We start from the raw sequence: 27,651 nt of genomic DNA, 5'->3' as shown, positions 1-27,651 counted from the left end.
CGGGTATCTGTTTGTTTAGTTAGTGCTTATGGCTATGTCAATCACTCCAAGGTGTATGGTGCCAAATTGAAGGTTCTTATTCGTTCTATTCGTCTTGTAGGGCATTCATGCTGGCATTCAATCCAGTATTTGTGTGATCATACAGAATTCCATTCATCACGTCTCCTGTAGGTACAAATACAGGCCCTTTCAATAAGAACTACTGTTATCACTCCGGATATCTAAATCTCAATGAGTCTGCCCAAGTGCTCCAGCTTCCTCGTAGTGTCCCGGAAGCGATAAAGTAACTAAACTTGAATTTCACAAGCAAACCGCCTTCTTAAGTAGTTGGAGCACGAAAGTATCCACATGTCAACCCACGTACCTGATATCGTAGCTCTTGCCTCCCAAGGTCACCACTAAGGCGGTACAATTCTGCCCTAAACATCGGTCATAATGAACTTTAACGATCTCTTTTCGCCCTTCGGGGCATATGGTCAACTGAAAATATACAGAGAAGATTAGCATGGCCCCTGCACTAAGGATGACACGCTCAATCAAAGAGAAGCAACCCATTTTTTTTCCCTTTGCAGGTCTTTTTATGAGGGTATACAGAAGTGGGGCCCTTGTGCGACAGATAATTGGATATAATTGGATTACGCTTTTGGGAAATCACGTGAAATATGAGATTCCATTGGTCGGGATTCGAATAGCGTTGTCAGCGAATCCACTTTTTATTTTGAGATCTATAAGGATCTTGGGAGGTTTCAACGGGAGAGCCAAGCTACAGAGAGAGATCATGTAAGTAGTATACCTTTTGTACGTGCTGCATTTATTCCCATGTTCCAAGTGGAGGATCTGGCATCTCCTTGGACCTTGTCAATTGTCTTCGGTTACTGCAAATAGGTTTATTCCTGATTATTAGCTTGGTTTTTCAACGTAGCTCGATATGAAACATATAACATGGGAGACACCATATAATGACTTGGTCGGCCGTATTGAGCTCGAGTACAGGTTGCATGATTAGTCTAAACCCCCAAAGGGTCACAAATGTTAATCGAAGGCCAAATCTTAAAATGAGCGTGGAGTTGAAGTCCGAACAGACTCAGTCCTCTCCAAGCAAGCTAGGTTATAGACCAATGCTTGACTGTTGATTATCTCCTGAACAACTAAGTGCTGTGGGTTATATCATGACCGCAAGTGAGGATTGAAGGTGTATGTGTCCGCTGAATAGCCGGCGCTTATAATGATTCCAATTAGGGCAAGAGAATAGTGGTATGATTATCCTTGCAAAGGCAGGGAGTTGGCGAGTGCTTGTCATCGATGTGGGTTTATATGGTTAATGCTTGTATGACATCGCAAGATATTGAGCGTTCCTTTGATATATAATGAAATCAGTAATCCTGGAAAGGGCGCTTGCACAGGGTTTTAGAAAATCCAAAGGAAAGACGTTAAATCACCCTTAGGGCATAAAACAAGAGGACCTCTAGAAAGGAATGTTGTCTCTACATGCGCGGGAAACACTTTTAATGCACATTCATATTGATATTGGCTAATCATGATATTGTACAGCATATTAAACAGTCCAACGAGTACGAGAAATACAAATGCACACCCCATGCATAATCACAATTTGTGGGCGATTGCAATCAGCCTGGGTGTGAATAGTTACGGTCGTTGGGCAAGGGCAAATCATGGTAAAACTACCATAGTCACTTTCTGGGTTTTCGGTTCTGGATATCCATGTCATCTTCGTCATCATCTTCGTCATTTCGGGAAACATCGCATAGCATCGGTCTTGTCAGCAGGGTTGGCCAACCTGAACAGTTCGTGAGTCCGGGGGTTGGTCAATAGGTTAGCAGAGTCGTCGGATTTAGTTTGCATCGGCACACAAATAGTACGACTGAAGCATTTGGTCCTCCTCCGAGAGAGTTTCTTCGGATGGGGCTGTCTGCTCCATTGAAAGCCAGCCATTGTGGTTTGCATCATGCTCTTCGTACTGGGGGTCGTAGAAAGGGTGGTTGGAAGGGGCTTGGAGAGGGTTGAATCGATACCCAGCCTTGTCAAAGTTGTCGTATGAATCGCCAATATCAGAAAAGTATGGAGGGCCAAATCCAAATTCATCAGTGTCGGTGCGCTTGGCGAATAGAGAGTGCCAATCATGGGGGCCAATTCGGCCTTGGGGGTTCAGAATAGGCTCAATATTTTCCTTGTAAACGGATGTGTGCCCAATTCTCGGGGCATGAATACCGGTGTTCGTCTTTTCGTTCAAAACAAGCCGAGTGGGGGTCAATGTGTCAAACTGCGTTTTGAATCCCGGTTCCTGGTAAGATGGTTTGATATCCTCTCCTTCCTGTTCCGCATCAACGAAAACATTAAATCCACCCCTCGCCCGTTTGCCAAAGGTGTTGACAGTAAAACCAAATTCTTCATCGTCACCAACATAAGACTGAGTGCGGGCTGCCGCGCGGCGCGAGCGGCGGGGAGAATGTTGCTCTTTTCTGACTGGTCCTTCTTCAACGTTCTTGCGGTCTATCTTCTGTCGTTTTCTGTCCGCAGCACGGGGCACGTTGGGGTCCGCTTTGGTCAAGCGGGCGATCTTGGTACGAGTGACGCTTCGTCTGGGAATTGGAGTCTCCCCTTTCAACGGGCTGTAATCCTCCACATTGCCCGTGATCTCACGCTCCTTCAATAGAGTTCCTCCTGGGGAGAAGACCATTTCGTTTGGCTCCACGAGCGAAGAAGTAAGCTCCATCGTCTTCAATACAGCACTATCCTTCTTCTGGTTGCGTCGACGACGCATCTGCACCGTCGCGGAATCAAAAATATCCATGCCTGGCCACTGAACTCCCTTAAGTCTTGCCATTTCTTCAGCCCGAGTCTTGTCGATTTCGGCATCACCAGATACCTGAGTCTGATCACCAGAGTCAATAAAAGGATCAGGAGTATCCCTGCTGGAAGCCCAGGTTCTTTCCAAGGGTTGCGGTCTGTGTCGGCGCTGCATCGGCGTGACAGGCAAAGCCAATGATCGGGTTTCATCGCCGAGTCCAGAAGCATGCATGGGATGCAACACGTTTAACTTTGCGGGATTCGAGGATCGCAAAAAGCGAAGAGTCGGACCTGTTCGAGATGTAGCATTGTTGTTCGTCATAGGCAAGGGGCTTGGTGTAGTTGGTGCGAGGATTGCATCCGCATGTTGCTGGTCGTCCTGGGAATCAGCCAGGCGAGGATCGAGGCAATCAAGGCCCGAGGTGGTTGTGGCTGCAGGAGTGGTGGAGCTCTCAGGCTCGACATTGGGTGCTTGGGTCCTTGTGCGTTTACCAGCATCGGAAATCGATGCTTCGTCCGACTTTCTTTTCTTCCGGGTTTCTTTGTTGGCCATACGAGCAGCCAGCTGCTTCGCGAAGCCATTGGCGTCAAACCATTCGTCGTATTCTCTGAGAAGCTCGACTGCGTTCTCATCATCTGCGCGAAGCTTGAGCTTGAAGTGGTTGGCTAGATGAGCCTTGGAGGCGGCATGGGTCAACAGATGGGAAACATCACTGAAATCGGGCTGCCCAGGGCAGATGCTGCACTGGAGGACCGGGTCCTGCATGATGGAAGCCCTGGAGGAAGCAGCAACTAAACAATATGATGAAATGCAAATGGAAAGGGCAAAACAACCAAAGTGTAGAAGCCAAGAAAGTCTGATGGAAGATGGTGAAGGAGCGATGGAAGAAAATGCGAGGCGTTATAAACACATCCGAAAGGCGGACGGGAGGTGTCCATTCCCTTATCAATCAGCTATTCAATTCAAGGAAAGAGCGTCTTCACTTGGATCACGAGTGAAGTCACGGGATGTTATTCAATACAAACAACTTCCATTCACGAGGATCATTCATCATTATGTACACAATATGTACCACAATGTCTTAACAGCTCTTTGGCTATTGTAGGGGAATATGAAGCGGAATAAGCCAAAGTGGTCATTATTCTCCTCCCACATTGTATTCCATAATCCATAAAGAGACGATCATAGTTTATTAGAATGCAGGAGGTTTCAATACGGATCAAACCATCAATTGATGAATTACCCCGCAAGGCATTTGGTAGTGATTGACTTAGGCATACAACTGTTTATTCGAGTTAGCAAAACAAAAGATAGAATGATGGATGGAGGTATCAGAGCTCACTAAACAGGATCTATCTCTTCAAGGCCATTGAACTTCAATAGGCTCAGGCCTGCAAGACTGAAGTGTGTATGGTACACATCCACCATATTTCCTGGTCGATCAGCAAAGCCACCGGCATCAGGGTCCTACATAATGGTTAGCAATAGGTTGTACTATGCAATATACAACTGAACTGACCTGGCATTGTAAAACAAACGCAGCAAGCTTCTTGCCATCGATCCAATGTAGACGGTCGATCATGGCAAGGCTTGATCCAACCCACCAGCTATAGCACGCATCTGCAAGCTTCTCCGGTCGACCATTAAAGCCACCGCTTTCGATCTGGCGCTCGCTGAGCCAAGCTCCAAGGCGGTCTTTATTCACCAGGTCCAAGCGACCAGCGATGGCCAATGCGCCAATGCAAGTAAAGACCTGGCCAGCGTGGGACTCGGCACCGGGGCGAATACCATAAGCTCCATCCAAGTTCTCGCAACTTTGAATGTGAGAAACGGCCTTTTGAACATCGACTAGGTCCATTAGACGCAATAGCGACAATGCATTGAGGGCACCATATAAGAACCGTGTATCTGTTTCGCCCCACTGGTCTCCCATGAAGGATCCGTCTGGATTTTGTAGGTTTGCAATGACTATAATAGCTTAGTAAACAATCATAAATTGTTGATATCAGTATGAGAAAAACGCCATACAAGACCCAACTTTCTGTTTCCCACCTCGGCCCCGCTTCTCGAGTTCATCGACAGCGTCAATGGTTATGAGGATCTGAACTGCAGAGACGGTGTACAACATATGGGCATCATGACCTGGGGCAGCACCAAATCCTCCATTGTTATTTTGACACGAAAGGACGAAGTCGATGGTCTGATCTCGAGGTAGCGTATCTGGACGACCTAGAATATGCAGGGCTGTAAGACCCCAGTATACACCATTTAGTCGAAGGTGTTCTGTAAGCCAATATTCTAGTTCATCTTTCCTCTGTCTTGGTTAATCTTCATTCATAATATTCTTTTGAAAGACGTACAGTATCGAGATTCTTAATGTAAGTGACATGCTTAGAGGTGTGTAGGTCCGAGCCTGTGGGGCTAACCCCAGCTCTCCCAGGGCCCGATACTAGGGCCATGTCTTGGAATGATGGAATGACGAGATGAGAAGATCACTGATTGGTGGGGATATGCAGGAGAGTAGGGACCTAGCTTTCGAAAGTATTAACATAAGAGCACAAGGCGGTGTGTGAATGTGGATTTAGTATGCCTACACCTGGGCAACGGGCAGGTGGAGCTTGCATATTGTGGTCCGTGCGTTATACCTACACGTGATACAGCACGTGCGTTCGGTTAAACGTTAATCCTGACATCATTATTTGATCATTGTAATATCAAATGCAAGCTAAGGGTTTTTAAGCCCGTAGGTATTGTGGAAAGTTTTTGCGTATCGATCCGTACATTATGTTGTACCTAGGTATACTACTATGTACGGAGTATGAGTACATTTGTATACTCGACACTGATTGGAACCCTAGATCCACTTAGCCTGCCCCGTGCACACCAAAAGCAATTGTCATCCCCGAGCGCTAGTTTGACATTTCAAGCCATGTTTCAGATTGGATGGAACCCCAAGTTGCAAATTCGAAATAGGATGGCGGTGTACGGAGTATAAGGGAGCATCGACCGAAATGCAGTATACGAAATACGTGTACTCCGTACAGTGGCAATTGGATATTAATATAAAAGACAATTTAAATAGTAAGTACCCATATTTAATTATTCCCTATAGTACTGTACTCCTGTGGCTCCGACTCTTCCCATGTTATACAAGCAAAAAGTTCTAAAATTGTAAAACAGGAGAACTCCACTTGAAACCCATGGAAGCCTTTATCGGGAAGAATATGGATTCCAAGGTTGGACCGAGGAACTAAATTAATTTATAAAAGTGGGAGTTTGGACACGGACTTGTAGTTATTTAGCCGGAGTTCCTGATATACCTCAAATTTGCCTATTGTCTTACTTATGTCTACTTATAGGGAGTACAGAGTATGTATACCCAGATAGTATGTAGGGTTGGTCTGTTCACGTGTAGAGTATGATGTAGTACTGCCTTATATCTAAACCATGGATCATCTAGGAAAGGAAATCAGGTACTGATTTATTGTAACTGACCAGATTGACCAATAACAGACTTGTATAGACCATCTATAAAAGTGGGGAGCTCTGATCATTCGTGTTCGTTCCCACTATAATCGTATCAAGCACCAGAGACAAATAGAATGTAATCCCGTCTCCAGAGGGTTTTTGGGGTAACGTGAGCCAATGCCAATTGAGTAAGCAAAAGATAGACACATCATCATAATGTCCTAATGTAGTATTGAGGGAGTTAGGAAATTAATATCTTTTTTTTTTATTCAGCCAAAAAAAAAGATAATGTGGAACGGTTTCAAGTCATAATTTTTGGTCTAATAATTGTGAACTTCCGTGGCTTGAGTCCCTGGACTAGCGGACCGCTAATGTCTATTAGGAGACTTGCACTTTGGGTTTTTTTTTGTTTACATTGAACTTCTACTCTTCAACTTTTTTTTTTCGTATCTCTGACTCCTACATAACTACTCCGTACGTTAGATTGAATTCTTTTCGACGACTCCTATCTCACCCCCCTTCCGCCCTGCCGATCCCCGACTTCGAAGCGCCCAAAAAGAGGGGGGAAAGTTGAACTTGCACTGAACAACGGTCTCACAGACATCAGAAAAAAAAACATATTGAATAATATGAGGAATTCGGTAAGTTGATCAGCTGAACCCGTCCATTGTTTCTGCGTTCCCTTGTCAACAAAGAGTCGAGGTGTGGCTTCTTTTTAACTCGTTTGCCTGCATATGTCACCATATGCAGTCTCACCTGTCTTTTTTTTGGCTCTTCCTTTTACATGTCCTCAATTGTGTAGTGTACTGAACCTATAACTGGCGCAGATACCTCGTTCTCGATACTCCATTTGATCCATACTTTCGTCATTACACTTAGACATTGTCTATCTCAGCTTCAAGGTCGCTTCACCCCACTGACCTCAGAGCATTGATACCCGTACGAGTCTCTCAGCCGCATACGTGATTTGGGTTTTAGCGCTGGACAAGTATACAACTAGCTGCCCAAGGATCAATCCATCTAAAGCTGTGACGGGTATAATCCAACTCCCGACCCCGAACTTCCACATACATCCTGGACCGGGTCCAATCGTCGCCCAACATGCCAAACCGATCGTCAACAGTACCTAACCTCGATCTGAGCTCCTTCAAGATTGACTCGAAGAAAGCGAAGGCCCCATCGCCTCTGACGCCAGGTGACCACAGTTCAGACGGTCCGACCCCCTTAACACCACGTTCGCCCAAGTCTGCATCGAGCTCTCCACTCTTCAAAGGCGCAACAATTCGTCCAGTCGCGCAAGACTCCGACAGCAAAGCAACCAGCCCTACACTGCCACTTTCCCCCGGCGCAGGCCCGTCCGAGCCTACGACACCCGGTATTACAGCCATTCCTCAACATTTCCCTTCTCCCAAAGACTCACGACATGGGCGCGATGCCTCGAAATCATTTTTCGGCAACCTGAAAGCACCGAAATCATCACACAAGTCACAGCGTTCAGATAGCTCGGAAAACTCTACCGACCATCCTAAGAGCAGAGGTAGCTCCAGAGAACGGAAGTCATCAATGACTCCGAAACCATACGAGTCAACGCCTGATCTTCCAGGGGCGCTTGCCCGTGCGAATGGAACCGAGAAGACTAGTGAGTTTCACTTTCCACCCGTGTGGATCACATCTAACAGAATAATCTACAGACGGACTCTCGGGCCACAAGAATGCGCAGCAAACAGTCAAGAAGGTCGATACAGAGCTGGAGTCCGCGCCGAAGAAAAACAAACAACGATTTGCAAACCTTTTAACCCGATCTCGCTCTATTCGAGTGGACGACTCCTCCGGACCTAGACCACCACGCCGGCGCCCGTCTACTGGTCTGGCTAAACTCGAAGAGTTCAGTCAGGGTACAACAACGACCGCGGATCCACCCCGTTGTGCGACTGCGCGACCCGAACGCGCTGTCAAGGGAGGCTTGCAGCCTCCTGAGCGCCAGGCCGACGCTGTATCTTTGCGAAAAGAGCGAAGCCATGGTAACATGGTTCCATCGGGCTCGCTAAGTCAAGTTTCCGGCGCCTCGGCTACCATTTTCAGCAATCTAAAATCTTCGGGAAGTAGCACTGCAGATCGTATTGGCAAGGCCGGGAAAGGATTCTTTGGCAAAATCACTCGCAGCGGCAGCACCAACGAGAGGGAAATGATCACTGATGACACTTACACGTGCTCGGTGATCAACCTCCCGCTCATTGAGCAGGCGAGAAAGACTCGCATTGCGAAGAAGCTCGAAGACTGTCGAGACAAGACCGAGTTCTGGATGCCTGCCTTGCCATACCGCTCAATTGATTATCTAAACTTCAAGGGTTGTGAGGAAGAGGGCCTTTACCGTGTTCCTGGTAGCGGCAGAGAGGTCAAGCACTGGCAACGACGATTTGACACAGAACTCGACATCGATCTCTTCGAAGTCCCTGACCTTTACGACATCAATACTGTTGGATCTCTCTTCAAAGCTTGGCTTCGTGAACTCCCGGATGAGCTCTTCCCCAAGTCAACGCAAACTATGATCGCTATGAAGTGCGAAGGTGCCACGACTGCACCACAGCTACTCAAAGACGAGCTCTCTAAATTACCACCCTACCATTACTACCTCCTCTTCGCGATCACCTGCCACCTTAACCTCCTTCACTCATACGTGGACCAGAATAAAATGGACTACCGCAACTTGTGCATCTGCTTCCAGCCCTGCATGAAGATTGACGCATTCTGCTTCCAATTCTTGGTCTGTGACTGGAAGAACTGCTGGCAGGGGTGCTGGACCGAGAAGGAATACCTGGAGATTGAGAAAAAGATGGACGAGCGCGACCTGCGGGTCTCAGTAGAGGAAGCTGCCAAGGCGAAGGAATATGCCTCTGCCAGCCATGAACGCGCTATCTCGTCTTCCAGCAGCAGTGCTGGGGAAGAACCTCGTCAGCGTACTCGTGAGCCCTCGCGTGAACCGCCTCGCCCGACGACCTCACCACACCCAACAACCGCTCGCACCCGAAAGGCTCCGCCGAAGAATATTGAGACTGCACACTCCCGCAGCATCTCTCAGCTTCCCGAGCTTGGCCCGCCGCTTTCCCCAATCAAAATTTAAATCCGAACAGACGTATTTCCTGGGACCAACCTGTCTTAGATGAAAGCAGTCACATCGTTATCTACCTTTTATGACCTGTTTCCAACTGAACTGGGCTGGCCCGATATCCGTTCTATTCTGCAGGATCAGATAGAACTGGACAGGTTGTTTCCGAGTGGCATCCCCTTCCTCCACCATCACCACCTTCTCCTATCTCCGCACCTCTGACGCGTACCTCCATCCCCGCTTGCCATATGATTGATCGTTATCTTGTCATTTGGTCTCAACTGCATATCGGGATCGAATTACTTATCAATATTCCTCTTCCATGTGTACATCTTTTACTCCCCTTGACACCTACCCTGAAGGCGAATGGCCGGCCGTTTCGTTATCTCTTGCCATTTTGCTTGGTTTGCATTGTATCTCTCTCTTTTAGCTGCCTATTGTCTATTTGGAAGCGCAAGAAATCTCATTCCATGCTTTGCTTCATATTGCGACATCTCCAGATTCCCCTCTGCGGTTGACCTTGATTTCCACCATGGTTTCTTTGCTTGTCTTTTTGGTGCGTTCTGCAATGGGGTTCTGCATTTCCATTTTGCTTTTTTGTTTGCAGTATGTATCTGGCGTTTTCCTTTCGAGGATTGTACAATAAATGAAGTGAGAAAGGCACTTTTCGGTTCGAGCAAGATCATTTCTGGTCCCCATAGTCTCATAAAGGCTAGCAAGCTATCACGTAAAAGGTCATCGCAAATATCGACAGAATAACAGTGCTTTTGGTTAATCACGGTATGTCAAGGTTATACATGGAAAAGTCGTTCTCACAAATAAACCTTTTTCCACCACTGTTTTGCTGTCGACCTATAAAACCGACAAGAAAATCTAAAGGGAATGTCTGAGAGGACCACTGAAAATGCCACTGAAAATACATCACAAGGCTGCATAAGCGGCCGACTATTCTTGTCCACAATACATGAAGAATCCCATTCGACTCCCAACCCCAACGCCGGAGATGTAAAAAGAATCAAGACAGGGAAAGCCAGAGGCCATAAGATAAGCGTGAAAAAGAAAACAGGAAACGAGATCGATCAACCATCCCTCATTTGGCACGAGCAGGGTTGGATCGCTTCTCATTCGACCGCTGCTTACGCTCATTACGCTTGATGCGCTCCTTGCGCTCAGTCCGCGACATACCACGGATGTTACCTCCAGCAGCATTAGCCTCAGCCTCCTTCTTCCACTTCTTCTCATCAACCTCAACAAGCCACTGGTTCTCGTCGTCCTTGTTCTTGCCCTTGTAACCCCAGCGTGGCACCCACTCGCCAGTAGCCTCGTCGTACTGAAGCTTCTTGCGGCGCTCCTTGTCCATGCCAGCAGCACCGGGCTTCTGGCTGAACTTGCCGATGCCCTTCTTGCGGGCGAACAGCTCCCATTTCGTGGGTGCCTTGGGCACGGGAAGCGGCTTGTGGCGCGGGAGATGGATGTTGGGGGCGGGCAGGTTGAGAAGGACACCCTCTGAGACGGAGGTCTTAATCTCGCAGGTTGTCAGGAGCTGGTTAAGTAGGACCTGGACGCCGTCGCGGGCTGTCGCTTTCAGCGAGTTGTTCAAGGTTTGGTCCTCGGGGAGCTCAAGTGGGTTGGGGTCGTTAACGAGCAGGTGGCCCAAGTCGAATGTGTAAGGGGTGGGCTTTGAGACAGTGATGGGCCTGGATATAGGATGTTAGTTTCTGTATTTTTCTTCCGCTTTTTTGGGGAGTTTTTTGGCCGTATAATTGGTTCAGGAAGAGGGGTTCTTACAGTCTCTCGGCCTTGGAGCCAGCGGCAGCCGCAGGTGCGGTGTTTGCCATCTCGATATCAGGCATTGCGATACTTGTAGTATTGGTAAACTGTTGATGTTCGGAGGTGGGTATCAGCCCGAAGAAAAAAAAAGTGGTTATCAGATACAGCCGCTTTTTCTTTTCTGCCATGACTAAGGCATCCCGACCGCCTTTCCTTCTCAGGGCGGGCGGATTTCGCATCAAATTATTGACCGATGTGTTAACTGCTGTTGTTCTCTCAACTCAATTCCCACCCACCTCTCCATCTCAGCACCGGTTGTCCTCTCACTGGCTGCGCCGGTGTTTTTGACAACAATGGCCTCCTCGTGGTGCTGGAATTGCCTCTCCAGGCTTCGCCCGACACCGCGAGCACTCCTCCCGCCGTCCACAACGCCCCGGATTTCAAGCGCTCCCTTCCACTCCACCGCCGTGCACTATGCCCAGCCGGCCAAGAAGAAGGGAAACAGCTTGACCGTTGTGAAGCACAGACAGTCAACCAGCTTGAGAAGGAAGAAGAAGAAGGTCGCTGATCGCGGTGGACGTCCCCCGGCCGTGGGTGAGCGCAAGGCTTTGCGGAAACGCATTGTCCTGAGCAACCCCAATGCTCTCGAGGTTGAGGGTATGCAGGATCTGTCCACGGAGACTATGGTGGATTCCCGTCTCCGTGGTACCGTTCTTGGATTGCCTGTGCCGATGATCGATCAATTGAGAGCAGTGCAAGCCTTCAAGCCCAAGCAGGGCTGGTCGATATTCCGCCGACCTGGAACGGTCCTCCGACGTGATACCATTGAGATGGGTCGTTTGTTTGAGCAGATCTCTGGGGAGGGTGATAATGCCCAGAAGGGCAAGGTTGTCAAGAAAATTGTTACGGGTATGAAGGGGTCTGGAAAGACCGTGCACCTGCTGCAGGCTATGGCCATGGGCTTCTTGAAGAAGTGGGCTGTGATCACTATTCCCGATGGTAAGTCTGCTAGTATGTATTATAATTTTGCAGCTGCTAACCTGTCAATCTTACAGCGCGAGAGCTTGTGTCCGGTGATGTCGCCTATGCCGCCATCGAGGGTAGCAATCCCGTGCAGTATGTCCAACCTACCGCTACCTCGGCTTTGTTGACTCGCACCGTCGAGGCCAACCGCGAGCTCCTGGCTAGCTTGAAGGTGTCCCAGAATTACCCGGCTCTGAAGATGCTGAAGCCTTCCTCGACCCTGGAAGACCTCGCCAAGCTTGGTTTCAGTGATCCCGCTGTCTCCTGGAAGGTCTTCCAGGCTCTCTGGGCTGAGCTTACTGCTACTGCCCCTGCTGCAGGATTGGAGAAGGACTTCAAGCCCCGTCCTCCCATGCTTGTTGCTGTGGATGGTCTGGCCCACTGGATGACCGAGACTGCCTACCGTTCCGCTGACTTCAAGCTGATTCACGCCCATGACCTCGCCTTCGTCCACCATTTCCTCTCCTTGCTGAAGGAAGGTGATTCCCTGAAGAACGGCGGTCTCCTCCTTTACGCCACCTCATCCTCGAACAACCCCAACCCCTTGGGTCTCAAAATTGCCCTTGACCGCCTTACTGCCCGCCAGGCCGGTATCAGTGCCTCCTCGCCGGAATACCCACAGCCAGAGGCCTACAGCAAGGCCGATCCCCGTGTCTTGGACCTGCTCCAGCCTGCAGAGAAGGCTGTTAGCCCACTCGAGTTGCAGACGCTGGGCGGCCTCACTCGCGACGAGGCTCGTGGCTTCATGGAATACTTTGCTCGCAGCGGTCTGCTGCGTGAGGTCATCAATGAACAGTGGGTGAGCGAGAAGTGGAGCTTGTCCGGCGGCGGTATCATCGGCGAGCTGGAGAAGCTCGGCCGTCGTGTTCGCGCCACTGTTTCCGCCTCGAAATAAGGGTTATATCTTGCATTTCTTCCTCCTGTCTTATCTCCAGCTTTCAAATTTGTGTTTCACGTTTACCACTGTATATCGGATGCTGGGGTTTTCCTTGTGTGTTCTTCGCCCATGTACTTTACAAATCTCACTTGGTCCTTGTGTCTGTACGCATATAATGGATTTGTTTTTGGAAAAGTCTTGTATTCTTCGATTTATTCACTTCACGACTGTGCATTGAGTATCTTCCACGACTAATCAAATACTAATCCAAATAGAACTAGTCGAGGCTCAATTTTAAATCAACCTCAATCATCCAACTTCCTCGGTCCAACCGCCCTCACCAAGTCAGGATAATCAAACTTGGCCGTCGCATTCATGAAGGACGAACTTCCCGGATGCGCCTCAGGAACATCATCCCCCCGAGACAAAAAGTTCATCGGGAACCCAACATCGAACTCATAAGCTCCCTCGATTTCCCTCACATCCTCATCCGACAAGTCAACCCCAAGCCCCTCAATATTACCCAACAAATGCTCAACCTTACGCCCTCCGACAATCGGAACCACATACGGCGCCTTGCGCATCACATACGCCAACGCAACGCTAGTTAACGCAGTGCCGTGTCTCTCAGCAACAGCCTCCAACACCTTCGACACGGCAATATCCCGCTCCGTCGCGGGAGTCTGTCGTCCTGGGTTCTTCCCACTCCGCGCAATCTCTTCCCGCTGTGCGGTTGTCCTGAATACGCCGCCACCGAGAGCCGCCCACGGTGCAAGGCCCATTCCCTCCGACGCCGCCATAGGGATGATGTCGCGCTCGAAATCGCGCGTGGCGGCGTTCCATTTACCTTGGTAGACGGAGAAGGGACGGAGGCCGTGATCGCGTGCGTCTGTTTAGGTTAATATGGACACAGCTCAGAGAATAAACAAGGCAAGGCAAGGATTGGGTGGAATCGCCAGCTGTAGGGATAAACTTACATTGGTTCGCCTTGGTCACGATCCATGCGGGTGTATCACTGATACCCAAGTACAGAACCTTTCCAGATAAGACTAGCTGGTTGAGCGAGGTCATGACTTCCTCGATGGAGGTGCTGAAATCCCACCAGTGGACGTAGAGCTATACAAGGTATTTATTAGCATATAATATCCCGACATGTCGATAGCAAGCAGCCACGTACCAGATCAATATAATCCGTCCGCAATTTCTTCAGACTTGCTTCCACAGAAAGCTTCATGCTCTTGGCATTATTGCCCACGAAGTTTGCCTGGATCTCGGACTTGTTGTGAGCGCGATACGGCGAAGTATACTTCGTTGCGAGGACGATTTGGTCGCGCACGCCGCGGGCTTCCATCCACTCGCCGATCCATTTTTCGGATTCTTCGGCTTGGTAGTTATTGGCTCTTTGGGGATTGTTAGTGCTTGGGTCTCATTCATTGTATAGAGAACGGTGCTATGCATACGTATCTATGAAGTTGCCGCCGTTCTCGTAGTATGTATCCAGAATCTGGAAAGATGTTTCTTTGTTGCATTCGCCGAGGCGTTCATTCCTTTTTCAGTTTTAGTTACTACTGTGCATGTGGTATTGGGGATTATAAGTTTACATACCAGCCATCACCGAAGTTCATTGCACCCAGGCATAGTGGGCTCACCTTGACGCCAGCAGTGGGGGCTAACAGGCGATAGCGGCCAAGGCGGGACTTTGGGGCTGCTGCTCGGGCTAACATGATTGGAATTGAGGGGATTGAAGGATATAGAAATGAGGATTGAGAATATTTGGGACTTGTCCTTTATAAGTACAACATATGCGGGGTCAAAAACGTGTTAATAATGCACGAATGTCGCCGATGCCGAAGTATCGAATCATACCTCTTCGATTCTCTCCGGGGTTTAGCATTGTTTAGGGTTATTCTTAACTCCGTGATGCATATGGCATTGCTTTTACACATACTCATTCCTTACTTCCACTGATTTCGGGTCCATCCCCAGCTTTAACATCAACCATATCCACCTCCTCATTAGCTTCATTTCCCTCCTTTTTCTCCTCCTCGCCCGGGGATTCAGGATCGAGATCGTAGTATTTGTCATATATATCATCCACAATCTCCTGATACTCTCTCAAATAGTCATCAATCTCAGGATTGTTCTCTCCGAGAACACCACGCCAATATTCCTGCTTAGGGGGAATCGTCACTGGACCCGGTGTCCAATCCACAGTCCCATCGTCCTGAGTATCATTACCGGGAACCGATTTGACCTTCCCTTTATCAACAGGAGGAGCAATCACTCTGCCTTGACACCTGGGGCACTCGCAATTCTTTCCGAACAGTTGCACTGCGTGCATATTGAGCTCGGCGTCTTCGCCAACGGGGTCAGCGATCCTGTAGCGTTGATATGGAATTCTAATCTCTTCCCCAGCTTTGATATCTTTGTTTGCCCAGACGACTACGCGGTTCGGGACCTTGTCATCGTATCCCCACAGTGCGTTCTCGAAAGGGCGACAGGAATGATTGAACATGCTTAATCCGGGGAAGAGGAAGAAGTTCCCAAACGATGGCTCCATTGCCGAGAGGTCTTCTTTCCTATCTCTCATTCGGGATTGTAGGGTTGGGTGCAGCACCGGCTTGGGACCATCCCGGTCATTGAACGTTGGGTTCGTACCTCGTCGTGCATGTTCCCACGGAACGGCATTGACCAGCAACTTCCGCAATACAGTCTGAATAACCCAAGTATCGAATGAGAGGTCACAGAAGATGTCCACTCCAAGGTAAAAGAGGATATCGAAAGGTATCTGGATATTACGAGCCAGGGTGAAAGGAAACCAGCTATCTTTCCACGGCTCGTTCGTGTCGCTACCTGACTCAAGGACAAGGAGTTCGTTAATTTCATGCGCTAGAAGATTAGGATCCTCTTGGCGGCGGTGGAGTGTGAGTTCGAACACACTCTTCAAGAGTAGACTCAAAATAGTCCCGTGTCGTTCATTGGTGTGGGTGAAATACTGCGATCCGCCCCATGGCACTTTATTAGGTCTCATGGAATTGTGCAACCACCCCCAATCGAGACCACAGAATTCTTCAAAATGATATGTTTCCTGCGCAATGGCTAAGCAGTGGGGAGCCATGCCCTCTGGTCTTGCATTTTTGGAAGAACAGAACAGCAGACCACCCCTCGCAGCTCGGAAACATCCAACGTCCGTACATTTACACATCATGTCAACGCATGCGCAATCAGCCGGGTGTCCATATCCCGGACCGCGCGCTGGATCATGAAGGGCGTCCAAGTGATTTGAGATGTGCTCGATCTCTTCTGGGTCAACCACCGTTTGACAGTTGTCGCATCGTGGGGCATGAAGGGGGTCTTCACTTTCATCATCAAGCAGCCTGTTGGGGATGAGATTTCCGCGAATAACTGGTTCCTCGTAGTGGATCAAGGTTCCTGCTTTGATATTTGCAGTGGCAAAGACCCCCAAGCCATTGAAGGAATTGTCCTTTGTGAGTGGTTGTACCTGGCATGTCCGTTCACTGGCATTGGCCATGAAAATATTCGCATTGAGTGCATTGATGAAATACGGTGATTCGCGTCTCACGTCTGCTTGGTCATATGGATATTTATCGGCGCCTGAAATCCATCCTCGGCTCCATTCGTGTCCATAAAGGGACGGATGAAGCGCCGAGGGATTATCTCTCCTCCGTAGAATCTCCTCTTTCACACGAGCGCTCGCTGTCATCCGTTTTTTGGGGACTGACACATCGCGGTATGGCAGGGGTCTTTGGAGTTGACCCTGCACATGGTCATCAAAATCATCCCAACAATTCAGTGCTGCGAGGCTGAGACTGGTAATGCTGTGAAGGGCGTTCCTCAAGGTTGGAATGAAATAGTTCACGCCATTTGCCTTCCTCATTTGCAAAACCTCCCTTGTCATTGGGACTCCCTTGATCTTCAACTCCATCATCAGGTGCTGCTGAATGGCGTCCCAAACCCGGGTATACATCCCAGGGCGTTTGTTCCTTTTTGTTGCCGTAGTCAACACTTCGCAGAGAAGTTCTCCGCGATAGGCGTCTCCAATGGCGAGATCAAAATGGCCCAGCAGGTAATGGCAGTACGCACGGCTGTTCCAGTAAGTCGGATTGTATGGACTGAGTTTAATTGCCGCGGTGTACATTTCAAGTGCGGACATATCTGTTCTTGTAGCGGGACTCATTACAGGCCGTGGCTCACGATGGATACCCCAGTGGCTCAGGTTGCTTTGTCCCGAGACCCCAAAGCGCTCATCACATTCATATACCCATAGACGACGCTGTAGCTCTATTTTTCTCCCGTCTGTGCTTAGACCCCTTGATGTCAATTCATCGGTGAGTGCATCTTTCGTCCAAAGATCCGGGTCTCTGACATTCAGGCCGTGTATGAACACTTTTTGTTCCATTCCGTCTAGCCCCTGCACTCCGTTATAGGTCTCGTCCAGGCCCTCTTCTGTAAATTTGGCTCGTGCATGCTCACGCGAGATAGGCAGGAGTGGATTGCTCATCAGGTGCTCATAGACATTGTGAGCCAACGCATGCATTACCGATTCTTCTTCATCGGCTGCTCGTTTATAAGGTCGACTGACATGGGCCCTCCATGCACGTCCGAGGGATTCGTCAGGCTGTTGCCAAAATCGACGGGCAAGAAATGCGTTGTCTTCAGTCAACGCTGGGGCTAGTGGCGCCCGATTGAAGATATCTGGCCGCTTTGGAAACGGGGGTGGGTGGACGATGTCTCCCCCTGGTAAGACTTCGTATAATTTTTGCATAGGATCCATCTTGATATCTTGCTGTATCAAATAATAGACAATAGTTGAAGGATGTATATGAATGCGGGATAGATCGCATGAGGCTGTGACTCCAACACAGACCTATGGAGTTGTCATGAGAGTATAAAGGTCAGATCAGGCATACTTGCCGCAGGTCGTCTGAAAGGAATAACCATATCAAAGAGTCCTGGGGGACAAAGAAAAGAAAAGATGGTTTATTTTTAGAGACGTAAACGCACTCGACCTAAGAATAGTTCAACAAAGCGAAAGATGTGATCTCTTGAAGTGAGCTTGCTTCGACAAAGCAAGTCAACTATTTTAGATAACTTCATTTCAACGACAATATTTAATGGCTGGAGAGATCTTGGAATCCATCTGACTTTCTAGTGGGAATCTGTCTTGAGGTATAGAGGAATAGCAAAACAAAGGATGAAACGCCACGGCATGTAGGAATCAAATACTTGTAATCCTTGAATCTATCCCTGTAGGTCTGTCCCTGTAGGTGTTATATGCCCAACGGGGAAGTGCTTTGTGGAAAGTCGCGCTGGAGCGGGTGAACCGTGCTGACCCCTCAACCCCAACATAGCCTTGGAGATTTTTTGGAAATTCTTTAAACACTTAAAAGACTGCCCGGGGAATTTTTAGTCTTCCATGTCTTTGTGAAGCACTCTATTTCACACCATGTATGGTCAGCCGAGTCGTTCTGATCCTCCATCACAGCCAGAATGGCGACTTCCTCAACGTCCCTCGCAGCCGTCGCAGCCGTCGCCAGGGCCTCCTCCTCCTCCTCCTCCTCCACGTCCTCCGGTCTCTTATTCACCAGCTGTTCCATATTCGCCGGCCACTTACGGACTGATTTCTAATCCGCAAAGGCTACCGTCACCGAGTGGTGCGGATACAACCACGTGGGGAGTGCGGTTCAACCAAAACTCCGGTCCCCCACTGCCCGTAAGTCCGACGTTGGATGTCAAATGTAAACAACTAACAGTTCCATAGCCTCGACCTACGAGTACCAATGAGCAACGATATGACTATGGGCCATCTCAGTCGCATCCATCTATCACAACCCCTTTCTATGGGAGCCAACCCTCTCCGCCCCCACCTCCACCTCCACCTCCATATACACCAACACCACCAACCAGTGTTCCACAACCGCCCCCCAAAATCCCACAAGGGCCCCAACATGCACCAGCTGTACAAGGCGATCAAATGGGCCGATCTCCATTGCCCGGCCAGGGCGCAGGGTCGGCTGCGATGATTAGGCCTTACGAATCCCGCCTGCCTAGCCTCGATACAAATAATATTACATCTCCCGGCGCATCGGCTCTAGGTCTTGGATCACCATCGGATTGGGAGCATCTTGGCCCAGCCCCTGGACACTTCGATGACGCAGCGTGGTTCCCATCTCGCAAAACGCCCCCTCTGCGTAAGGAAGAGTATCAACCACCATCAAGTGTTCCGGGCGATACTCCCACCGCACCTGTGAAAAACGAGTCTGACATATCCGCTCGCCCGAGAACTGATACAAATGAAACGCTTTCGAGTACTATCTCCGAGGTGACACAGTCGGGACGGGCTACCTCGAATTCCCCCGTTAGTCCATGCACAACACATGGAATACCTACACCACCTCCACTGACCCGTGTGGACACCAACGGATCTGCATTGTCTATGGGACGCTCAGAAAGTATCGATAATGTGATAGACGCATGGGTCCGTCCCTTGTCTCCAGCGCATAAACCAGTTCAACCGGAGCATCAGGACCACCCCGGCGCATTGTATCAAAGCCCTGTAGAGCGCTCACAGTCTGCGCAAACTAGCTCAAATAGTTCTGCACGAATCGCTGAAGGATCCAGGAGAGCGGCTACACCAAAGAACCAAGATCCCTTCGAGGATATGGACCCCTGGTCCAAATCATCGTTGGAAAGATATGTCGCCATGCTACGTAAGGAGGCAGTGGCTGACTTGGATGAAGAACGATATAAGATTTTCACGGCTTTTATGGCCAAGGAGACCAAGCTCCGGGAGATTCTCTATAATATTGAGCATGAGCCTGAAATTACACCGCCGACTCCGCGAGCTACCGACCCTACTCCTCGGCAGCTATCTATTTCCTACAAAAGCAAACCACCTGTTGAGTCTGGACTGATACTTGTCTCGTCGGAAGAAATACCGCCTCCCTCAGTGGCAACAGTAACAGAGGATGAAGATCTCGATGATGTTGGAAGTGAGTACAGCTCAGGTGGTCGGCCTCTGCTAGCTAAGGAAGCGAGACGGGGTTCGCAATTTTCTCCTAGCCTATCTACTGTACCCTCGGGCGCAGAGTCGACGCATCTTTCAAGGCCCTTATCGATTATGTCAACAGATACGCAGAAGCAAAGCTTGGAGCCCCTCGCTACGAACCCCCCGCGGCCCATATACACGCCATTCCAGTATAAAGAGGGTCCTCAGCGAGGCTCGGACAACCTCACATTTGCTCGCCCAGCCTACCAAGCCTACTCTGATATGCGACAAGCAGCTGTCAATGGGCGAGTCATGTCAAATACTCCAGCACCTAAATCTCATTCCAGGTCCAACACTGCACTTATTTCTCCGACTCAGAATGACGAAACCTTTCTTGGTCTGATCCGTCACAAGAGCGTTGCTTATTCTAAACCGACAGAGCAAAACTCTCCGCCGCTTCCATTGCTGCCAGAAACTCTTCGTCAAGGCCGACCGAGGTCTCTTGTGGAAGAATTACGCACCATAGTATTGAAACCCTTGGACAATCAGTCTGAGAGCTCGTGGCACATCACGACTCGTGAGGAACTCGAAGGGTTCTCTGATGATTTCACGTACGTCCAACGGGCCACTGATCAATGGGAAGAAACAGCGCAAGCGAGACGGCAAAAGCTAGACCAGGAGCGTATGGTTCGTCAGGATGAATCTGAGCAACACATCGATGACCTTTTCAATGGGAAAGAGATCGGGTATGCGGATATCAATACCTTGGAAGAAGAGTTCCGACAAACTGAAGCTCGGGTCCAATTAGAGGAGGAACGGCAAGAAGTAGATGATTTCATTACGCATGTCTTTAACCCCTTGGATGAAGGCCTGAAAAATGAAATTTCGGCGCTTCGTAAGTCCTACGACGCTGCTCTCAACCAACTCGACCGTGATCAACAGGGCAAGTCCCCTCCAAGCCAGCGAGGCAGCCCGTCTGTGACCATGAAAATGATCAACAACATGCACAACAAGCTTGAAATCAGATTCCAGAAACGTCTTGATTTGGCCCTTGACTGTGAGCGACGACGGAAAAAGGCCGAGCGGCGACCACTTGTGTTCATGGGTGATGTGGCAGGTCTGCGAAAACTAGATGGGGAATTTGACCAGATGGAACGGCGAAACATTCTAGAAGCGTGCAAGGATCGTGATGACCGAGCCAACCGACTCATGGATTCTTTCGACGATGCAATTCTGCACGGGCTAGGTGTAAATCAGAGCCTTCTGGACGAGGTTTCCTCGAAAGCAGCCCGGCTAGATACGGCCACCCTCCGAGCCTCTGGTCTACCGCACTCTGAACTTGAGCAGATTCTCAAATCTGCGGCAACCTTTGCGGCATCTCTCCGGGCCGATTCGGAGGCCATCATCCGCAGCGCTGGGGTTGCAGATATGGCCCTCAACGATGCCGACTATGGAGTCTCCGTTGCTGAGGCACGATATGCCAACTCAGATCCGGATATTTTCAACCGGCTGGGGGACGAGAAGAAAAAAGAGGATGAGAAAATTCAGGATGACCTGAATTCAAAGTTGCAGAGCATTCAGAAGGCGCCTGAGCAGATTGAGGCCACAATTCAACGCCTTCTCCTTGGCTTACACAACGACCCCCACACCGCTGCTCCGGTCTCCCCAGTCCAAGACTCTTTCCCAACAAGACCGCCTAGTGAGGTACCCATACCTCCAAGTCTCCGCCCTTCGACTACTAGTCCGGGTCCAGCTTCCAGTCCAGCGCCCGTGAGTCCAAGCACGGATGAAGACTTGGAACATAAACAGAGGCTTCTCAGAGCGCTAGAGGCGGCCAAGCAGCGCAATGCTGCCAAAGGTCGCCATTGATCGGGTGGGAAGCAGGCCAAATGGAACCTCCATGATGTGACGAATTGCGACGAATTTTATGCATTTCAATACTATACCCTCTTGTCTTTTCTCCTATTCCGTCCTTCACATGTTTGTGTTTCAGCTCGTATTTTCCAAGTTAATACCCACTTTATGCAATCTACTAGTTAAATGAAGACTAGGGTAAATTGCCTATTTTGATCATTTTGGTCTCGCACACTTATTTTACAGCCAATATTTACTATGTGGACCCTTAATATTGTCTATTTCCTTCTCGCGATAGACAAGTTCATAAAATATTCTAAATGAGATTATCTGGATATGGAAGTCCATACCTCCAGTGAACAGCACAAAGTTAGACGGAGTCTTTTTCCGGAAGATTGTCGTCTCCTTTTACCATTCTGATCTTGCATGTTGGTTATAAACATCATATCGTTCTGTTTTAACTATTTCCGGGGTTCGCAGCATGACTGAGATAATAGACCTAATGGTTGAAGTCATCCATTCCCCTTTGTTTTCCCTCCCAGAAGACCAAAACTCCGATACATTTTGAGATCACACTGATTTTCCTGTCACCTTCGCGCCACTGTGGCTGCGTTATGGACAGGGGCCAAACTCAGTCAAGTGATTCAACGTGCAGGAAGGGGGAAAAACAGCGCACAGACGATATCTTCGAACCCTCAGGAACCAAGCTCAAGGAAGTTAGCCATCACCTACGCCATGTGTGAAATCACAATGCAGACCAAAGCACAATTTTTAGGCGCCTGGGGTTGGCGATTGGCAGGCGATAGCCAAGCCAGTGAGCTAAACGCCAACTGCTGCCGATCAACCGTGTTGCGCAGTCAAATTGCCTGTCGCAGGCTCAACAAGGCTTTCTAGTTGCCCCGGTGCTTGGACCGCATAACTTGCAGGGATAGGGTATTGCCTTCAAACCCAATACCCAATCTGGCGGGTTTTGCTGTGCTGCACAGTTCCCTGTGCGCCGCCCTCAGATTCGCTGCGCCCTCGCACTATACAATGGATATCGATCACCCTGGACACCTTGCGGCCGAAAAAAAGCCGCAGACAATATAGTCTCCTGCGGAATTTGGGCCACTTGACATGTCTTGTTCGATTACAATTTGGTGATCCACCATCCAATGATTTCCCTGCGCGATATGCAAGGTAGACCCTTGCTATCACCAACCCATGGAGATATCGTACGGTGTCGGGGAAATGAAGTCATTGCGGCGTATACGGAGTACTCCGTGTATAGCTGAGGTCGCCTCGGCTGCGCTCGCCGTCCTTGGGGATCGGGACATCGGAATTCCCGTCGGCGGCAAGAAACCAGTCACCATTCTCGTTTGGAATAGTCTATCACATTCAACCACGTTTATGATCAGGGGTTTTACTTTCCACCTTTTTTTTGGTTTTCCTGTCGAGTCATGGTTATCGCGTGGGCAAAAAGGAGCCTCGGGTCACCGACCTATCCGAAAGCCAAGTGCATCCTAGCAATTCTCCACTATGGAAAAAACCAGGGTACAATCATGGCCAAGGAAAAGCAACTTATCTGAGTGGCGGTCCGAGTGATGCTGCTGAGGAGCCTCGAGACGATTTCGAGTTCCCTTTTGGTTTGCTCGGGCGGCGATCGGCAGCTTCGCTATGCCTCTTACGTTGTAAGGTACAGGCTTGGGTTTTTATCTTGTACTGGGAGTATCCCCGTTATCTGCCCAGCTTCCGGGGCCAGGTCCCTGTTCTTTTCCCTGCATCAGGGTCCATATCTCGCCAACAACGTCTACCTACTCCGTATGCAAATACGAGACGCAAGCTATGCATTGGCCAACTGTAAAATCAGCTACCTTACGACTCTCAAGGATCAACATACAACATACCAAGATTTAACTTTTTGTTGATTCCAGCTACATTCCTTTCCAGATGCAAGCATTGCTCTCAGGCAAAATCTGCGCGTCTTTACGAGACATGGCTCCGTGTCCCCGCCGTAGCCATGCCCGATTTGTTTCGGTGCCAGCCACTTGACCCCAGATCTTTCCACAAGAACCCCCATTAGTGGATGTCTGTGCGCTGCGCGATGCTGATCCATGAAATTGTACTAGGTTGGATTAAAACGGCGCAGCTTTGTTGTGACAACACCCCTTCGTCTCCTGCGGCACCTCCCATCGAGCCTTCGGATCTCCCCCCTCTTTGCCTGAGCACTCACCTTTTCCTAAGCGCTGTTGGGAGTAAAAAAAAAAACTTTGAAAATGTCAGGCTGATTCTCCCGAAAGTCGAAGGTACAATTATTTTGCGGTGAAATGACGAAAACATCTCAATGGCCCCTAATTATTTAAAGCGGGCGCCAGGGAAGCCCGTTCCATGGTTCAGTGTACCCGCTTCCATCCATGGGTCGGGAGAACTTTGTGACTCTACGAAAGTCCACCGTGTGGGAAAATACGTCTGCTCTTCGCTATAGGCCCCTCTTTGGTTTCTTTAGGGGGTTTCTCCCTTTTTTTTCGACATGTCCGCTCCAACAGGGCAATTTCATAGGCTGTCCATTGGTCGAAACATGCGAGATACAGCCCTGCCTGCGAGACCGGCCCGCGCGGGGCGACCGAACTCTTCCGACAGTGATCATGAGGAGGACAGCTCTTCAGAGAGCTCCAGTGATAGGGAGGAGGATGAAGAGGAGGAAAGCAGCGATGAACAGTCTGAATCAACTAGCGCCTCCGTTCTCGCACCGTCCGGCATTACCTATGACCTCAGCCAACTGGATTCCGAGTCTGAAGCCAGGGCCTTTGTGGGATTGACCGGTCGTTTTGATGTCGTCAACTGTCGCTCTACTCCCGCTGGATATGACTTTCAGCTGTCGGATCGGCCACAGGTGCACATTGGCTCCGACTCATCTACCTGCACTTGCCCAGTCTTCCAGGATCGACCGGACGGGGCGTGCCAGCACATCTTTGTGAGTATGCCTTTTGTGGAAGGAAGCTTAAAAAGCGGAGAGGCTTGGACTGCCAATACTAACCCCCATCCCCTGAACAGTGGCTTGTCGACCAACTGCACAGCTGTTTCCTCCCCGCGCCTCGGTCGGCTGAGGTGACACTAGCTCCAGACGGACGTCCGGACCGCCTCCCTCGCATTGAGGACCTCCTGAAGGGTAATCTGATGTCGGTTGCAGCGCAGCTAAAGTGGCAGTGCCTGCGAGACGAGGAGGGTGGAATGACGCGGACAGAAAGGGTTCGGGACATCTTCTCTGCATTCAGCAAACGGACTCTCCCAGAAGATACCCGTCGGGACTTGACAGAGACAATTGAGCAAGCAAGAACGGCAGAACAGTGCGTGGTCCAAGGAGATTTCGAGGCAACAATGTTCCGACTTGCAGTGCACGACGACGCAGTTTTCAACAGCCTCTGCAAGGCGATGCCCCCAGGAGCATGTGCGGCCATCTACTTCGACAAAGTACAAGACCAATCACGCCGATTGCTAAACGACTTCGACCGATACTGCACAACCGGCGAGTTGCCCGCAGACCCAGTAACCCCAGGCCTGGGCATAGAGGTCGACGACGTTGTAACACAGCTCCAGCGTTCTGTGTCCCGGATTGCAGCCAACATCACAGCCCGTGCACCGCACGGCTCGGAAGGCGCTGCCGAAGCCCTCGTGTCACTCTTGGAGTCGGTGGTGGCTCGCAATAATGATCCCCTTGAAGGCAACCCCCTGGGCCGCCAGTCCTTCCATGGCGAAGATGAGGACCAGCGCAATCTGTATCATTTGCTCATCGGGTCAGTCGAATCGGACTCCGAAACAGACGCGCGGCACTTTGTCCTCAACGCGCTTGATGCCCTGCCGCCGGTGGACCTCCACCAGTGCGCCAACCGTCTACGCGACATCCTTCGCAAGATCGAAGTCAACCGTGCTCCAAAGCCATATCTTCTACATCTGGGAGCGTTGATTCGTACCGCCGAATCTGCCACTGGCGCTGCTGGATCTGGACAGAAGCGACCGGCGGCTGGGAATGGGAATCCTGGGGGATACTCGAAACGAACCCGCTGATTTTGTTCTCGATCCTTTTTTTTATGCATATGTTATCTTGTTCTGGGAGGCTATCGTGTTCATTCATTGCAATACCCCGCTTCATCATGTCTTTACTTTTCATCGACGATGAATCGCTGCAGTTCTGTTTTTCTTCTCGGCCATGTCATTCGTTTACCTGTTGACGTGTTTTGGTGTCTACTATATACGATCTTAAGAGCTGTTAGTATTGCCATAGTCATTTTCATATACAATCACTACCACAGGCAACACAGTTTCAAATCCTCCTCACAAGGACAAAGCAAATATAACCACGCGGAGATGTCGTCATTTCCGGACCCAGCACTACGGCCTTGGGACCCCACGTCCACGGTCCGGCGTTGGTGAACCGAGTTTCACCGCTGCGGCGCAGGGATAAGTTAGCTCAAGTACGAGGTTGAACCATGGAACCATTCTCGGTAGAGTGTGGGCCACCCACACTTTGGAAATGTTTCAATTTCTTTTGTTTTTCTTTATCTTTGGCTCAACAAACACACGAATCAGCACAGTATCGTGATCAATTCCGGGAGTCTCTGGTTCCTAATTCTATACCTAGGTAGATCTTAATATTTTAGACCTGATCGTCACACATCCGCTCTATTTACATTTTAGGTACGGAGGACGGCTTTAAATACCGGGGCCACACCGTACATATCTCAATTTAATCTACCCCTCAATCCACACATGCACTATACAGAAGTTGGGTTCAATAACGTTCACCAATAAGAAAATTCTGTATACGAGAAGGCACAGATACACGGAACCCTGTGCACCCGTAGATTGAATATGTCTGTATTGGGCTACAGACTAAATAGGCTGTGCGGAGTTTTTTTAAAAGTAGACATGGGATCCATTCCATGTGAGCGCTTGGACATTGTGGCCACGTTTTTCACCGGGATTTCTTGCCCCATAAGGTTGGGGCATTGATGTGCGACTGGGATTCAGAGCCAAGCCGAGTTTAGGCCGTGGAAGTCAAATTGTGGGTCGTGCATGCGGTTGTGTTCCTGGGTGCTTTGGGGGACTAGTGTGCTTAGTGCTGTGTTTAGCTTATAGGGTGCGCTTGGATGGGTACATGTAGGGGAGTTGTTATCTGGACAATGGTATTGAACGCAAGGATCTAGGTACCTCTGCAGTGGTAAAAGCAAGATGGCATGGGCGCGATTGGTGTATGTCGGCTATGGGAAGGAATTATAGTTCGAGTTCTGCTGACAGCAACTAGCAAGTATACCGTTCTAGCCGCGGCATAACCATATAATGTTCCAGGTATATGAGGGAGGTCTATTTGGAAGGTACTAAGCGCGATTAAGTAGATCCATATTCGAGGAATAGTCCCACGGGTTTACAATATGTAGCCACCATTCCAACTGAGATCATACACTCTTTAATAAAGGATGGCAAAAGCCTTCATATCCATGTAGTAAAGAGAGTACATAGTCAAAGGTTATACTTAGAAAACTCCATTTCACAAACCAACCCCTTTTCTAGCTTTTTGTTGCCCTTGGCCTATAAGACAACAACACATGTAAACAGGATGATATATGAGAAGATCTCTGAAACCCCATTGACACCTTTGAAAGACACCGCAAGTATTTCGTATGTTATGTAGAGGCAATGACGATAATTAGTGGTATTTAAACATAGGAAGAGCGTCTGGCATCCTATTCTATGTACGT

The 27,651-nt window shown here is 49.4% G+C and overlaps 8 protein-coding genes across 8 annotated transcripts; 4 read left to right on the top strand and 4 right to left on the bottom strand.

Moving 5' to 3' along the window:
* Positions 1 to 1,852: 1,852 nt before the first annotated feature.
* PGRI_011440 (geranylgeranyl transferase type-2 subunit beta) lies at positions 1,853 to 5,268 on the bottom strand (the record flags this gene model as incomplete). The annotated part of the gene is made up of 6 exons (XM_040788857.1): positions 1,853 to 3,584; positions 4,053 to 4,091; positions 4,152 to 4,276; positions 4,329 to 4,777; positions 4,838 to 5,123; positions 5,170 to 5,268. 6 exons carry the CDS (start codon positions 5,266 to 5,268, stop codon positions 1,853 to 1,855), a joined length of 2,730 nt encoding a protein of 909 aa, XP_040645810.1.
* A 2,110-nt stretch (positions 5,269 to 7,378) lies between these two features.
* PGRI_011430 (uncharacterized protein) lies at positions 7,379 to 9,398 on the top strand (the record flags this gene model as incomplete). The annotated part of the gene is made up of 2 exons (XM_040788856.1): positions 7,379 to 7,916; positions 7,969 to 9,398. The coding sequence occupies 2 exons, from the start codon at positions 7,379 to 7,381 to the stop codon at positions 9,396 to 9,398; spliced, it is 1,968 nt and encodes a 655-aa protein (XP_040645809.1).
* A 1,075-nt stretch (positions 9,399 to 10,473) lies between these two features.
* Positions 10,474 to 11,236, bottom strand: PGRI_011420 (ribosome biogenesis protein RRS1; the record flags this gene model as incomplete). The annotated part of the gene is made up of 2 exons (XM_040788855.1): positions 10,474 to 11,080; positions 11,172 to 11,236. The coding sequence occupies 2 exons, from the start codon at positions 11,234 to 11,236 to the stop codon at positions 10,474 to 10,476; spliced, it is 672 nt and encodes a 223-aa protein (XP_040645808.1).
* A 270-nt stretch (positions 11,237 to 11,506) lies between these two features.
* PGRI_011410 (mitochondrial 37S ribosomal protein mS29) lies at positions 11,507 to 13,071 on the top strand (the record flags this gene model as incomplete). Its single annotated transcript, XM_040788854.1, has 2 exons — positions 11,507 to 12,152; positions 12,209 to 13,071. 2 exons carry the CDS (start codon positions 11,507 to 11,509, stop codon positions 13,069 to 13,071), a joined length of 1,509 nt encoding a protein of 502 aa, XP_040645807.1.
* Positions 13,072 to 13,358: 287 nt separating this feature from the next.
* PGRI_011400 (aldo/keto reductase) lies at positions 13,359 to 14,777 on the bottom strand (the record flags this gene model as incomplete). Its single annotated transcript, XM_040788853.1, has 5 exons — positions 13,359 to 13,942; positions 14,031 to 14,169; positions 14,231 to 14,453; positions 14,514 to 14,600; positions 14,659 to 14,777. 5 exons carry the CDS (start codon positions 14,775 to 14,777, stop codon positions 13,359 to 13,361), a joined length of 1,152 nt encoding a protein of 383 aa, XP_040645806.1.
* Positions 14,778 to 15,001: 224 nt separating this feature from the next.
* PGRI_011390 (uncharacterized protein) lies at positions 15,002 to 17,848 on the bottom strand (the record flags this gene model as incomplete). The annotated part of the gene is made up of 1 exon (XM_040788852.1): positions 15,002 to 17,848. The coding sequence occupies one exon, from the start codon at positions 17,846 to 17,848 to the stop codon at positions 15,002 to 15,004; it is 2,847 nt and encodes a 948-aa protein (XP_040645805.1).
* A 672-nt stretch (positions 17,849 to 18,520) lies between these two features.
* PGRI_011380 (uncharacterized protein) lies at positions 18,521 to 21,931 on the top strand (the record flags this gene model as incomplete). Its single annotated transcript, XM_040788851.1, has 2 exons — positions 18,521 to 18,787; positions 18,836 to 21,931. 2 exons carry the CDS (start codon positions 18,521 to 18,523, stop codon positions 21,929 to 21,931), a joined length of 3,363 nt encoding a protein of 1,120 aa, XP_040645804.1.
* Positions 21,932 to 24,473: 2,542 nt separating this feature from the next.
* Positions 24,474 to 25,960, top strand: PGRI_011370 (uncharacterized protein; the record flags this gene model as incomplete). Its single annotated transcript, XM_040788850.1, has 2 exons — positions 24,474 to 24,869; positions 24,950 to 25,960. 2 exons carry the CDS (start codon positions 24,474 to 24,476, stop codon positions 25,958 to 25,960), a joined length of 1,407 nt encoding a protein of 468 aa, XP_040645803.1.
* Positions 25,961 to 27,651: the final 1,691 nt, after the last annotated feature.

Source organism: Penicillium griseofulvum (genome assembly GCF_001561935.1).
Source record: "Penicillium griseofulvum strain PG3 chromosome Unknown contig_80, whole genome shotgun sequence".
Lineage (NCBI taxonomy): Eukaryota > Fungi > Ascomycota > Eurotiomycetes > Eurotiales > Aspergillaceae > Penicillium > Penicillium griseofulvum.
Note: the sequence above shows the minus strand (reverse complement) of the source record. Positions and strands in the feature narration are given on the sequence as shown.